The sequence below is a fragment of the Mustela erminea genome, chromosome 8 (genome assembly GCF_009829155.1).
Source record: "Mustela erminea isolate mMusErm1 chromosome 8, mMusErm1.Pri, whole genome shotgun sequence".
NCBI classification, from domain to species: Eukaryota; Metazoa; Chordata; class Mammalia; order Carnivora; family Mustelidae; genus Mustela; species Mustela erminea.
In genome coordinates this window covers 62,542,803-62,557,621 of record NC_045621.1, presented here as the reverse complement: position 1 = coordinate 62,557,621, position 14,819 = coordinate 62,542,803, and the positions used below count along the sequence as shown (strand labels likewise).

At 33.8% G+C, this 14,819-nt stretch overlaps 1 protein-coding gene across 5 annotated transcripts in view; it reads left to right on the top strand.

Annotated features, from left to right (window-relative positions):
* The window catches only part of SCN7A (sodium voltage-gated channel alpha subunit 7), a 93,759-nt gene that overhangs the window by 48,173 nt on the left and 30,767 nt on the right, over window positions 1–14,819 (top strand). For all 5 annotated transcript variants that reach the window (XM_032355842.1, XM_032355839.1, XM_032355841.1 and 2 more), the window contains exons 11-15: window positions 3,470–3,572; window positions 4,275–4,513; window positions 5,656–5,829; window positions 7,306–7,662; window positions 13,143–13,580. In XM_032355842.1, coding sequence (XP_032211733.1) covers window positions 3,470–3,572; window positions 4,275–4,513; window positions 5,656–5,829; window positions 7,306–7,662; window positions 13,143–13,580 — 1,311 coding nt within the window. The remainder of the gene's footprint in view (window positions 1–3,469; window positions 3,573–4,274; window positions 4,514–5,655; window positions 5,830–7,305; window positions 7,663–13,142; window positions 13,581–14,819) is intronic.

Here is a 14,819-nt window from a genome sequence, read left to right as displayed (position 1 = left end):
TGTCTTTTTCTAGAGACTATAATAAAAGAACACAGGGGTGCCTAGGTGGCTCAGTGGGTTAAAGCCTCAGCCTTTGGCTCAGGTCATGATCTCAGGGTCCTGGGATAGAGCCCCACGTCGGGCTCTCTGCTCAGCGGGGAGCCTGCTTCCCTTCCTCTCTCTCTGCCTGCTTCTCTGCCTACTTGTGATCTCTGTCTGTCAAATGAATAAATGAAATCTTTAAAAAAAAAAAAGAAGAGAAAAGAACACATTAAATTATACTAAAAGGACATAATATATCAAATCAGGAATGTGGAAAATTCTACAGTTGTAAGTGATCCATTATCATCAACAAGTAAATCACAATAGAAAAAATAAAGCCACAAGATAATCAGTAGGCCTATGAAAAAAAATGCAATATGGGGATCTTTTTTGTATTTGATTGGAACAAATAAACTATAATAGAAAGTTTCTGAGCAATGAAAGGAAACAGAGCATGGTCTAAGTATTGGATAATATTAAGGAATTACTAATTTTCTGATCGTGATCTTAATATTGTGATTGTGTCTTACAAAGTTTATTCTAAGAATTATATGATGTCCAACATATTTTTCCTGAAATATTTTGAATAAAGTGGGGTGAGTAATACATGAGAAGTGAAGAGTATACTATTATTAAATTTTAAGGCTAGATATTAGGTACCTGTTGATTCACTGTATTATTCTCTTCTAAAAATAAATAAATGAAACCATAGCAAGTGCTATAAAAGTGAGAAACATGATGTTTTAGGAGACTATATAAAGGATTTCCCTGAGTAATAACAGGGTTTTCTGAGGAACTGATGCTTGAACCAAGTTCTAAAGAATGAGAGCATGCCATGTAAGGGGAAGGAACAGAGTGAGTCAGGATTTAAAAAAAGGCCAGTGTAGCTGCAGTAGAGAGAGCAAATGTGAGTCTAAGATGAATATATCAGGTGTTCACTGCTAAATGCTAGAAATATGGCTGGATTCTTTCTTATTCATGCCTCCTCTCTAGAGAAAATTTAAACCAGTTGTGAAAACAGGAATTTTAGGTGCTTTTTCCAGTCTAATTTTAACTTTAGATATGCCCTTATTAGCTCTTAAACTTCCAAACAGATTACTGAGTCAGGATCTACTTAATTTGCATTATATAATGGTTCTGTCCTTAGTAGCTGGCCAACTTGTGGGCGTTTATTCAATATTTTTAAGAGCTCCATTTAGGTAACTATATTACTAAACCAATATGTAGTTTATTCACTTTAGATTCTAAAATTTATCCACAGTTCAAGCCAAACAAGTAGAGATTAAATATGACCACATCAGCAATAACATAGTTACTCTCCTCACTGTACCCACTTCACACAGATGATTATCTTGACTAAATTCCTTCTTGGGGTGATTCCATCAGACATTGTCACTATCAGAAACATCTCTAGGAGAAGTAATTCCTTTATACTAATGGAAGGACTAGTGGAAGGTATTCAGTATACCACAAAGTATCATCTTCATGAAGTTAAACCTGGGAAATCCCTGTTAGACTTTAATAACAGAACAATTTTGCTTCTCTTGGTTTTTGACTCATGGAAATTTGAAACTGTATAAATTATAACTTATTTTTTATTATGTTAGTCACCATTCTATAACTTACATTTTATGAAACCTTTTAAGTCAGTTAAAAAATTGTTTCTGGAGTAAGTTTAGCTAAGGTAAATAAATTAACCTCACATCCTGAGTTTTTAGCTTACTTTTTCAGAAAAAAAAAATAGTAATGAGGAAACAGAGATCAGTAGACCTGAAGAATCTGTCATTTTCATGGTGGAATCAGTATATGGTAGAGTTGGTTTTTACCTCCTCTGACTCTAGTATTTATGAAATTAGAGGAAACTTGACTGATACTGAATGAGATAAATATGATGATTTCTTGATCTCTGTTATGCTACTTCAGGAAGGCTAGAGCAGAACCTGTCAACTACGTTGTGCTGGGTATCAGTTATCATTGATATCTGACCACTGATTCTTTCAGTGTTAGTGAAGCAGCACCCCCATCCCACTTACCTCCATTCTAGAGCAGCCTGGCCTATTCAAATTTATTTACTCTTTATTTCACCTATTTAGCTACACCTATTTACCAACATATCAATTTCATTCTCCTTTGTGTCAAATATAAACACTGTTGGGAACTCTGTGGGGTAATATAATCTACCCATTGTCAGGTTTTTTTTCTTTTGTGTGTGCCCGTGTACATGCACACACACACGTAGATTTCTGTCTCTAGAAATGAGTGTGGGGTCCTTCTGGGGGTGGGGCAGAGGGAATCTAGAGGCAGAGAGGGAATCTTAAGTAAGCTTCACACCCAGTGCAGAGCCCAGTGAAGGGCTTGATCTCACAACCCTGAGATCATGACCTGAGCCAAAATCAAGAGTTGGACATTTAACTGACTGAACCACCCAGGTGTCCCACCATTGTCAGTTTCTTAGAGTTTAAATTCAAATATAAATTATATTCTTGGTCACTAGAAACACCTGATCTCTATTTGTGATAACTATGATGGTATACAAGTTGAGACATCTACATCAAACCCTAGGAATATGTTTCCAGAGCAAGGCTTCTTTTGAACTCTGTGTAACCACACCGGTAAAATAGAGTATCTTAAAACCACTACTCAAGTGACAAGACAAAAAGAAGTGATTCCCTTGTGGAATTTTCAGATATGTTCTAGCCAAAACAACTCTTTTAAATCCATTCTTTTACCTGATACTATTCAAGTTTATTTAATTACCACAGAGCCAAATATTTTTTTTAAAAGATTTTATTTACTTGACAGAGAGAGATCACAAGTAGGCAGAGAGGCAAGCAGAGAGAGAGAGAGGAGGAAGCAGGCTCCCTGCCGAGCAGAGAGCCCGATGTGGGACTCGATCCCAGAACCATGAGATCATGACCTGAGCTGAAGGCAGAGGCTTAACCCACTGAGCCACCGAGGTGCCCCAAATAATTTTTATTTTATCAAGAGTCTTCAAAGTTATAAAATACCTTCAAGGAAAAATGTAAGGTGTTTGAGAAATACTACTATTCAGTAGTATGTTTGCCAACGGGATATTTTGCAGTGATCCTAAAGTATACGTTGAATGGTTTATCAAATATGAGTAATGGATCACTTCTCAGCCTTATGGCTAAGATCAAGTGCAAATACAAGTAATAAAAACAGTATTCTCTGATTTCCTACTTTTATAGTTGATCTCATTGTGTGAAATGATTTTTTTGAGTTACAAGATAATACACATTCATTACCAAAAAGTACTAAATCAGTTTAATATTGCCTATAGTGTAAAGACTAGCACATGATGAAACCCAAAAGGATTTCTGGAAATAAGAATCAGCATTTTAAAGAAGGTTATAAACTTTCTTATAGTTTTAGTCTTGTATCTACAAAGGGCAGAAGCCAGCACTGGACTCATCTCATTTCTTTTTAGACCAAGACCACACAAATAGAAATGAAGAAAAGATCACCAACTTCTGTGATCACTTCTTTGAATATGTTGGATGATGCTACTGCTGCTATCAGACATGAGGAAGGTAAAGTAAAAAAATAGTTAGACACTCTGAAAGGTACTATTGATAAGACTCACTTTTAAAGTAATCCTGTAATTTCTTTAGAATTGCAGATGATAACAAAAATTTAAGGAATAACATAAGAATATTAAAATGAGCAATTCCATACACATAGTATTTTAAACATTGGTATTTTAGACATTCTTATCACTCACCAAAGAGTACTAAGAAATTTTCTTTAACATTGAAAGCAACAAAGAAGTATTAACTTATAACTTAAAACAGAGGTTGGATAATATAACAATCATATGTTAAGATATTTTTCGATATATAACCAGTAATTCATTGTCATGGACAATATTTAAAGATATTATTTTGTAAAGCACAAAAATCTAGAAATTCTAAATCATAATACTCAACTTTATTCCATATTTGTTTTCTTGAAAGAAACTCCTATAGAAACTCCTTGTTTTCTTGAAAGAAACTCCTATTAGAAACTTTATAATACACAGTTTATCACATTTCATTTGTCTAACTCAGCAAGCATGAACAAAATAAAGGAAATTTGCTTTGCTCTGCTTTTTATTAGTACAGAATATTTTTATTTGCTAATTCCAAATCAGAAGTCTAGTCTAAACATCTCTTTGCATGCAAAAGTCAAAATATTTTATTAGTTAGAACTTAAACAATTTGCTAGTGTTTAACTTTTTTATTTCTTCGTTTCAGAATCTGAAAAATCCAGGAAGAGATGCCCATTGTGTTGGCAGAGATTTGCTAAAACTTTCTTGATCTGGAATTGTTCTCCCTGTTGGTTAAAATGGAAAGAGTTTATCCATATGATTATAATGGACCCATTCACTGATCTTGTCCTTACCATATGCATAATTCTAAACATATGTTTTTTGGCCTTAGAATGTTATCCGATGAGTGAAGAAACCAACAATGTTCTTAGCATTGGAAACCTGGTAAGGCTCTTGTACCTTATTTTCATTTATGACTTCAGCTTTTCTTTAGTTATCATTACCCCATTATTTTATTTTATTTTATAATTCCAGTGTGTTGCAAATGCATTATATGCATAGTAGATGAAGTATTGTGTTCATACTTCCACAACTGATCACCCCCAGCCCTGCTTTGTAAGTGTTCTTCTCATTGAATAAGTTTGTAGCTGAAGCTTAAAATTCTGCCATTTAAGTTTGAGATTCTAGTCAGTTGCTTGGCAGTTAGGTTAAATGGAAATATTATTTATTTCTTCTCCCTTCCCAAACATATCCTGGTATATACCATATATATATGGTATATACATATACATATATACATATATACATATATATATATATGGCCATAGCTTCATAAAACAGAACTGAGAAGAGGTGAAATAACAAATGCAAACTCCTCACTGACACCTGAACTCTAAATCCTGACTACAACCGCACCTGCCCTGTCTGCTCTAGCCTCTAGTCTTTGGCTTGATGGGAACTTATCCTTTTTTTAATCGATACAGTGCAAAAAGCAAAACAGATTTCTGTGAGTTTAAAAACAAGTCACATCCAGGAAAATATACAATGTTCAATTTTCTTTGCTTTTATGTTGGTGGTTGTTTGTTTCTTGGTATTAGTATAAATGGCTAAAATGCTACCCATTTTGAATTATACATTTACTTGGAACCAATACAACAATTTAGTCATTTCTACCAGTATAGTTTTCAAGAGACAGTGTTTACAGGTTTACTTTATTCCCCCTTGGTTCACATATGCACTTTTTAAATTCTTTCACAGTTAAAAAAATTAAATATCTTATCATGTATTCCTTATCCCCAAAAGAACCATTCAAAATGAAAAGATTTTCATCTTTAAATATTCTTTTGTTGTCTTTCAAGACAGTTTTTATTAAATATTTGAAGATTCTGTATACATTGTTTGACGTTAGACTGTTAAATTAAAAATGTTTGAGTCTATCCTTATAATAATATAGACTCCAAAACTAATCAGCTCTTGAGAGAGGAACTGTGAAGAATGTGGCAATGAAAAGTTATACTTTTTGTGTATGAGGTTTTGATATTGTAATTGGAAGCATATTCTCATCTGTGTGTTTTGTTTCTGTTTAGATTTTTATTGGAATTTTCACAGCAGAAATGATTTTGAAAATCATTGCAATGCATCCATATGGATATTTTCAAGTAGGTTGGAACATTTTTGATAGCCTGATTGTATTCCATGGTTTAGCAGAACTTTATCTAGCAAATATTCATGGAGTGGCTCTTTTTCGAACATTCAGGGTGGTAAGTAGGATCCAAGATTTCCATTTTATTTTATGAAAATTTATCTCAGCCTCCTCAGACACAACACGGGAAGAATAGTAACACTTATCCCACTGGGGTATTTGAAATAATAAATGAATTAATTTTTATGTAAAGAGCTTAGAAGGTGCCCCAGGAAGAATAAACATTTTCCTGTCATTTGACCAAAACCTCAAACGAAATAAGCTACATATGTAGCAAATTTGAGGTATAGTTTTAGGAAGCAGGACCAGAGTTACTGGTCAGTTGTGAGGAGCAGGATAATGTGGAGTCCCAGAAGCAGAATGCCAGTGTATAACTAAGGAATTTGAATGAGGTGAGTATTTCTAAATGTAGAGTTAGAAAACGTTATAAAAGACTAGAAAGGCCAGGGGAATGTTATTACGAAAGTCTTTAAGTCAGAATTGGTATATATGCCTGTAATGTAGGATAGTAGTAAGAATCAGAAAACTACCCAAGGAAATAATGTTATTAGAAGAATATATATGGGAATGTTACATACTTGATAAGTAATATATTCTCGTAAGAAGTTGCAGGAATGTAGCAGGAATCAAGTACAATTAAGTACATTTGATCTTATCTAAATACTTCAGAACACTGCCTTATGTCCTCATCTGTACATTTTTCTCATCAGTAAGATAAACATATGTGAGATGTACCTGTCAAATTTATGGATGAAACAAGACTGGTAAATACCAAAAAAAGATAATAAGAGATAATATCAAGGTATCTGAAAGGCTGGTGTGGATTGAATATAAATGATTCAGTTTTACATGGATAAATGTGAAACCCAACTTTTGAGTCCAGAAAGACAACTATATACTAAAAAAAGTTGGGGAAGGTATAACATATATAAAAGGAGATGTTTCAGTTTTAGATGACTAAGTTCACTGTAATATGGTGGCTAAAATTTTAAGGTAATCCTATCCTGTATCAATAGAAATCTAGTGAAAACAAGAGAAATATCCAGACTAAACTGAACAGACTGCTGTGTTTGGTTTCTGATATGTTACTTTAAAGGAAAATACATAATAGAAACTTCAGTGGAATTTAATGGGACCTAACAGACTTTTTTCAATATCATCTATATGTCAGAATGTGGGAGAATTTCCTGTGTTGTGAAAAGCGAAACAAAGGATGGATAGTTGCCCTACGAGATATTAAAACATAAAACTAGAGTAATTATAATCACATAATAGCGAATGGAAATTGACAGATCAACAGAAGAAGATATGTATGGATCTAGTGTAAAAAATACAGAATATATATGATGTATTAAGAATTGTATAAAATGAATTTTCAGTGGTTAGTATTAACAATCTTAAAACTGAGTATTACATTAAAGACTACATATGTAGTGTATAATGCTGATAAAAATCTTAAATGTACATCATAATAAATAGTGACCAGGTTTTTCGTTGTTTCTTATTTTTGTTGTTTCTGGCATTGCTGTATTAGTTGAGAATTTTCAAGTTGGGAAAATACTGGCCAACGTTTAAGATTCTGATGCAGATTCTTAATATCTCCTTGGTGGCCTTGAAAGACTTGGTCCTGCTGTTGTTCACATTCACATTCTTTTCTGCTGTGGTTGGCCTGAAGCTGTTTGGTATGAGTTATGAAGCATGCGTCTGCAACATAGACAAAGACTGTCGTCTCCCACGTTGGCACATGCATGACTTCTTCCACTCCTACCTGAATGTGTTCCGGATTCTCTGTGGAGAGTGGATAGAGACTTTATGGGATTGCTTTAAGATAGCTGGCCAATTCAGTTGTATTTCTTTTTACATGATGGTCATTTTAATTGGAAACTTATTGGTAAGTAATCCATGCTTTTAAATTTTTCTTGAAAAACTGATGTAATGTAGTCTGGTATTTTCATGATGTCTGTTAACTGTGTTGTCTGATGTGGTGACCTCTAGCCACATGTGATTGTTGGTCACTTAAAATACAGTGGTTCAATCTGAGATGTGCTACAAGTGGAAATATGCACTGGATTTGAAGTCTTAACCTCAAAAAAGAGTGTAAATTATTTTATTAGTAATTTTTATATTGAATGAATTTTAAAATGATGACTTTTTTCATATTTACTGATTTATTTAGTACAATGAAAGTTTTAACAATTAAATCATACTTTAAACTTGAAGCTAAGGTTCATGACAGTGTTTGTGCTAATTTTTTTAAAATTTTTTCAATTTAGTTATTTTCAGAAAAACAGCATTCATTATTTTTTCACCACACCCAGTGCTCCGTGCAATCCGTGCCCTCTGTAATACCCACCACCTGGTACCCCAACCTCCCACCCACCCCCCGCCACTTCAAAACCCTCAGATTGTTTTTCAGAGTCCATAGTCTCTCGTGATTCACCTCCCCTTCCAATTTACCCCAACTCCCTTCTCTCTAACACCCCCTTGTCCTCCATGATATTTTTAATGTATTTAGTTAAATAAAATGTTAGTAAAATTAATTTCACCTGTTTTTATTTGTGCTCTTAACGTGACTACTAGAAAGTTGCATAGGTGACATGCATCATATTTCTGTTGGATAACACTGCTGTATAACCTTGCTACTCAAGTAGCATTGACATCATGTGGGAGGTAGTTATCAATGCAGACTTTTAGACCTCATCCCAGACCTGTGGAAGTAGAATCTACATTTTAACAATAACCCCAGATTTTTATATGCACATTAAATTTTAAGAAGCACTTAAATGTAACACTGGTTGTCAAACTTGGCTGTACATTGGAATAAGCTGGGGAATTAATAAAACGATAGAATGCCCTAGATCCATTCACAGAGATTTTGATTTTATTGTTTTGTGGACATAGGCTGGTCATCAGGATTTTTTTAAAGGTTTCATTTGATTAAATTGCAGCAAAGTTTGAAAGTCATTGGTTTATTAAACTATTGTGCTTTAACTAAAAAGTAAAGCTATCACTTTTAAATTCCCAGTGATTGAACTGTTGTTATGTAGATTGAATAAGTAGCTTTCACTTCTTCCAAGAAAACGGAATGGTTTATAGAAGAAAACTGCTCTTACAGGAAGGAAAAATAAGGATTCACCATTTGGTTTTTATTTATAAAATCATAGAGATCAAATAGATTCTCCAAGACTGAAAAAAAAAAATCACGTTATACTCCATTGTATCTATTGGTGCCCTTCCTCATTGCTTCTATTTCCCCTTGGTTATAACTCCTGTCCACTTATCACTGCTGTCATTATGTTTAATTGTTGATTTACTTGTCTCAACCTTCCTTATTAAACTGAGCTCCACAAAGGAAAGGATTGAGACTATTCTCTTATATCATCAAAGCCTAGAACAGGGCTCAACCTGTAAAAATATTTCAATGACCTCTGCCTTTATAGCTATTGGTACACTTTCAATTTCCACTGACATAACCCTATTCTTACTGGCAGGAAAAAAACACACACACACACACACACACACAACCAGCGTACATACCAGCATGCCTAATTAAAAATGTCAGAGATAGATTTCACTTCAGTTGTGGTATACCACATATGTGCAAACAAGGTCATTAGAGACAGATCTTTGTATATCGCACATCTGTCTTCTGTACATCTGTCTTGCTGGCTAGTAGCTTCTGTTTTATCAAGATGGCTGCTGCAGTCTGAAGCTTCATGTGTTCATATCGTGTCAAGTTTAATAGAAGAGAAATTCCTGTTTCATTCCTGGAAATCACAGCAAATTTCTCCTCTTATCTTATTAGCTCTGAGTCACATGTCTATTTGTAAACCCATCTCTATTGCTCAGGGTATGGAATACATTTATTATTTATTGTGCAGAGTGTAGAATATATTAACATATTATTATGTTAAGCTACTCAGAATCCTGTCCTGGAGCTGGAGTTGGCATCATTCCAGAGCCAAATCAACTGATAATAAGGGTGATTTCCCAAATGAAATGTAAGTTTCTGTTCCCAAAAGGAAAGGCCATGGTTGATGGCTATTGACTTAAATAACACATATACATACATACACACACCCAAACACACACACTTCACAAAGAAAAAAAAAAATGCTGAGGCAATTATATAATTGTACTTCTGTTTCTTTGTTTTTGAACTCCACTATGTTTCTTATTTTTCTCATTCCTACTGATCAGAAACTTGATGTCAATAGGCAGAGGGATTTCAGGGTAAAATGTAGTTATAAGAGCCTCCACTTCCAATTGATTGGTCATGATATTGCTTGGCTTGCTGAATCTTTTAAACTTTATTCCCCTCAACAGTCATCCATGTGTGGAACATCATGATAATATTAACACTACAGTAAATACAAGGGAGAAAAAAAAACAAGGAAACAATCTGTAAGGCCACAGAACTTTCCCCCTGTACTTCCAACTTGTTGCATTATAGTATTGTAATTTCACTTCAAAATTCATGTAAAAAGAAGTGTTTCTCATTTTTTAAATTTAACTTTATCTTATTTGCCCAACAAAATTCCAACAGTGACTCAGCCTTAAGTGGAAACCTTAAAACATTATCATATAAAAAGCCAGTATTTAAGTGACTTTTAAATAGTTACATGTAGGGGTGCCTGGGTGGCTCAGTGGGTTAGGCCGCTGCCTTCGGCTCGGGTCATGATCTCAGGGTCCTGGGATCGAGTCCCACATCGGGCTCTCTGCTCAGCAGGGAGCCTGCTTCCTCCTCTCTCTCTCTCTCTCTCTCTGCCTGCCTCTCTGCCTACTTGTAATCTCTGTCTGTCAAATTAAAAAAAAAAGTAAATAAATAAAGAGATAAATAGTTACATGTAGTGTTGAGTTGTAGAAAAAAACAGTTCAGATCCAAGAAAACATGGGTTCAAATTCCAGTTGTATCATTTACTAATTAAATGGCTTTGTGCACATTACTCAGGCTCCTTAAGCCTGCAATCTCTAATTGGAGAATCCTTAAATGGTTATTGTAACTTAAATTATATTAGCTAGCACTCTATAAATATTCATAAATATTTACTTTTTTAAGCTCTAGATAATAACTCCCCCATCTATAGAATTTTGTTAATTAAACATTATTTAGAAGTTTTAGTTATGCAAACTTTCCAAGTGTTTTCACTTGCAAGTTAAGTAGTTGCCACCAAGTGAATTGTGGTCTCTGGTTGAGGACTAGAAACATAAAAAGAAAAGAAATAGAAAACAATATAAAATGCAGTTGTTTTTTAAAAATAAAAAATTGATGATAAATATGTATGTTGCTCTACATGTTTACATCTTCCCAGATTAAATATATGTTAAGATACAATTGCAACAATACTAAAATAGAACATCCATATATGTTAAATTCCTTGATTGCTAATGAAATAATTACTTGTACTTTAAAAATACTTGAAAAATGCTTGCAAAATACTTAAGAAGTACTTGAAAAATAATAAATAAATCTTGAATCTTCCTTCTCTTCCATACTACTTTATTTTGATAAGAGTTGCTCAATTCTTACCTAACAGATAGACATCCTTGAGGTAAAAGGAAGGGCAAATTTCAGGAGAGACATTTAAATGTTTTGTTTTATATACATTATGTCATCTTTTGTTTTCCAGTACAAAAACAAAAACAAAAAAATTTTGAATCTCTTTATAGAAACACTGTGACTAGAACAAAGTTACTCTATACTTATGTAATATAATCTTTGTGTCTCCCCCTTCCTTCTTTATTAATGCTCAAATAAGAAGCAGTCAATCCGGTCTAGTTTGGTAATTTACACATTCTGTTTTTTATTTTTAATTCAGAGCACACTTGAACAATATAGTAGCATCTTGTAGTATTGCAAAATTTTTATTTATACCATAGTTCAGAGTATTTTGAATTTTGTTGTTAGCCTTTTAACATTTTCACTGTAAGTGTAAATCTGTAGGTATTATGTGCGTGGTATGTGTTTTAAGATACAAGAAATCTTAGATTGTAAGCTTTTAAAAATACAGCTATTGTAGCAAAATTTTTCCTTGTCCAAATCCTGTCACAAAATCTATTCTTTCATTTATTCTATGATTAATTTTTTCAACAAATTTATCACTTATTTTGTGCCTAGCACTGTGCTAATTGTCTACTTAAGAGAAAACTTGGTTCCTGCTCACATGAAGTTTATAGTCATGAAATTCTCACCTAACATCCTTTCCTTATTTCTCGCCATGCCTAATAACCAAAGGAAGGAAAAGAAACAACCAACAACCTTAAATTATATTTAGTGTTGCCCTCTTAACATCCTGAACTCATTGTCTCTGAAGAATGATAGGAATCCTAATAATGTAATTTATAAAAGGGCCATAGAGCCCCTGCCCATATCTGTAAGTTAAATATATATTAGTATACACACACATACACATATACCTGTATATATTCTTAAATATAATTCATGTCATTTGAACTTGCCCATTAAAAGCAATATGTAAAAAAAGCAATATGTAAAACATAAAGGAAATTAAATCATAAAAAGCTCAAATATCTAAAAAGAGGCAGATAAACTTCCATAACAAACAAGATACTCAAATTATTATTTTAAGTCTAAGAGAATTATCAATATAAATCTACAACTCTAAACTCCAAAAATATTATCTATGTCCTACAATTACAAAGAAGATAAAAATATGATTCTCTATAAACTAAGTGTGGCTTGATCATATCTTTCAGTGATAATAAAGGTCAAAATATACACTTCCTTGAGTTTAAATAACTTACAACTATTAGGTATGATTCTTCCATCACTCATCTCTTTCTTATTTAATCAAATTTATTACTACAAAGAATTAATTAACCTACCCAGTGCCTGTGCTAGCATGTCACAAGAAAATTTAGATGTAGTCTTCAGAACCAGGAATAGCTCTTTCCCCATGATACTCCTTGTGGGTTTGCAGAACCCATGGAGATGTCATTGTACATCTTGCTGGGATTGAGCTGAAATAGTCTGCCACTTGAAGAGGCAGCCTGTTTTTTCATCTTGGAAGAGGTAGGCTGGCTCAATGAAGGAAAACAAGCTTTGGAATGAGACAGACTCAAGTCCAATCTATGTGACCTGAGATATTTGACACCTATAAGCCTTGCCTTTTTCATCTATAAAAGAGAAACAAATGATATGTCATAGAATGTTGTAACCCTAAGATGAGTTCTGGCCATACAAAGTCTTAGCACATCGACCCACTGTAAGAACTGAATAGCCTAAATAGCATTAGAGTTTGTATTGGGTTTGCAAATCTCGGGTAAACTTAAAGAAAAAAAAAAGATGTTTGTTGTTTAGAAGGAAACAAAAAGTGAGATAAGCTTAACCTTATTTACTTCCTCATTTAGATAATTTACCTGTTTCTGGCATTGGTGAGCTCATTTAGTTCCTACAACCCTGCAACTACTGAAGAGAACGAGGAAGCAAAAAATCTCCAGCGTGCAGTGGCGAAGATTCAGAAAAGAATAAACTATGTGATTTCTAAAATATTATGCAAAAAACAAAATGTTTCAAAGGAGACAATGGACCGTGTAAATGCCGTATATGCTAAAGAGAATATTTCTGACCATACCCTTTCTGAATTAAGCAACACTCAAGAGTTCCTCAAGGATAAGGAAAAAAGCAGTAGCACAGAGAAAAACACAATGACTGAAAACGAGAGTCAATCACTTATCCCCAGTCCTAGTGCCTCAGAAACTGTACCAATTGCTTCAGGAGAATCTGATATAGAAAATCTGGATAATAAGGAGGTTCAAAGCAAGTCAGGTGATGGGAACAGCAAAGAGGTAAGTTGTTTGAATATTCTGATTGCTTATTGTTGGTTTATGGCATTATTGGGAAGAGAGTGGATTAGTGTTGAAGTTACAGTTGAAGAACCCAGTCAATCCTAGCTACAGCACTCTTTGCTCCTGATTGTATGCTCTTCATTAAGTTAATTAACTTGTCTAAACTTCAGTTTCCTTGTCTATAAATTCAGATAAAATTGGATCTATTTCTTAGGGAGGATAAGACTAAGAAAAATAGTTCAACGGTCCATAGAACAATGCCCAGTCTATAGTGAACACTTGGTAAAACAAGATAATATCATTACAAAATTCAGTAAATTAATAAGCAGGCAGCATGGGATGATGTAAAGCTATTGAAGAAAGTTAAGTTTTCAAAATCAATGCATATTATCAGAGAAATCAAACTCTCCTGGGCATTATCATCTTTGAAATGTGAGACTCGACTACAGGAGGGCTAAAATACTTTCCTACTTGCTAAAATTCTAGGATTCTTATCACTTTATTTCTTCAACATTTACTATAACATATATAATTGAGCTAGAATAAAAGAATAAAGAAAACTCACCAGCTTGAATTGTGAACAGTGTGTGGCTTTATCAATTCTGGGACAAACAAAACAAAACAGAAAAGCAACGACAACAAAAAACCCAACACATTCAAAAAAGCATAGATATTGCTGTTAACTTAGCTTCTAAAATGTATACCCTACTGGAATCAATCTTAGTGTCTTCATGTGCAAGCACTATATCTTAGTAGGAGGTGTAATTTAATGGAAAGCTACATCTACAGAGATCTTGTCTTCTCTCTGAGCTTGTACCTCAGTAGAGAGGTACTTGCATTGTACCATCTCAGATCACTCACAGGCACTGGGGAGGGAAGACAATGTCTCTTTCCACATCCCAAAAATCTCTGGCACCATCTTGTCTCCTGGATCTCTTCTAGCTTGGCACCTGTTCTGCAGTAACTTCTCAAATTGGCCTAAAAGGAGTTGAGTTATAATTATTCAAAATCCTTCCAGCTCCTAGTGAAGGCATCTATCTTTGTGTTAGAGAAACACTTTCACTCCTTAGCATGCCCAATATTTTTAGGTTCATTTTCCTTTAAATAATGCCATTTCTAGAAAACAGGGAAAACTCTTCTCCAGCTACACTTATGTGTCTTCACTTACAACTTTGACTACCATTTATTTCTGGGTAAAATTGCTATTTATCTCCACACATCATATTGAGTTGCTCCAGG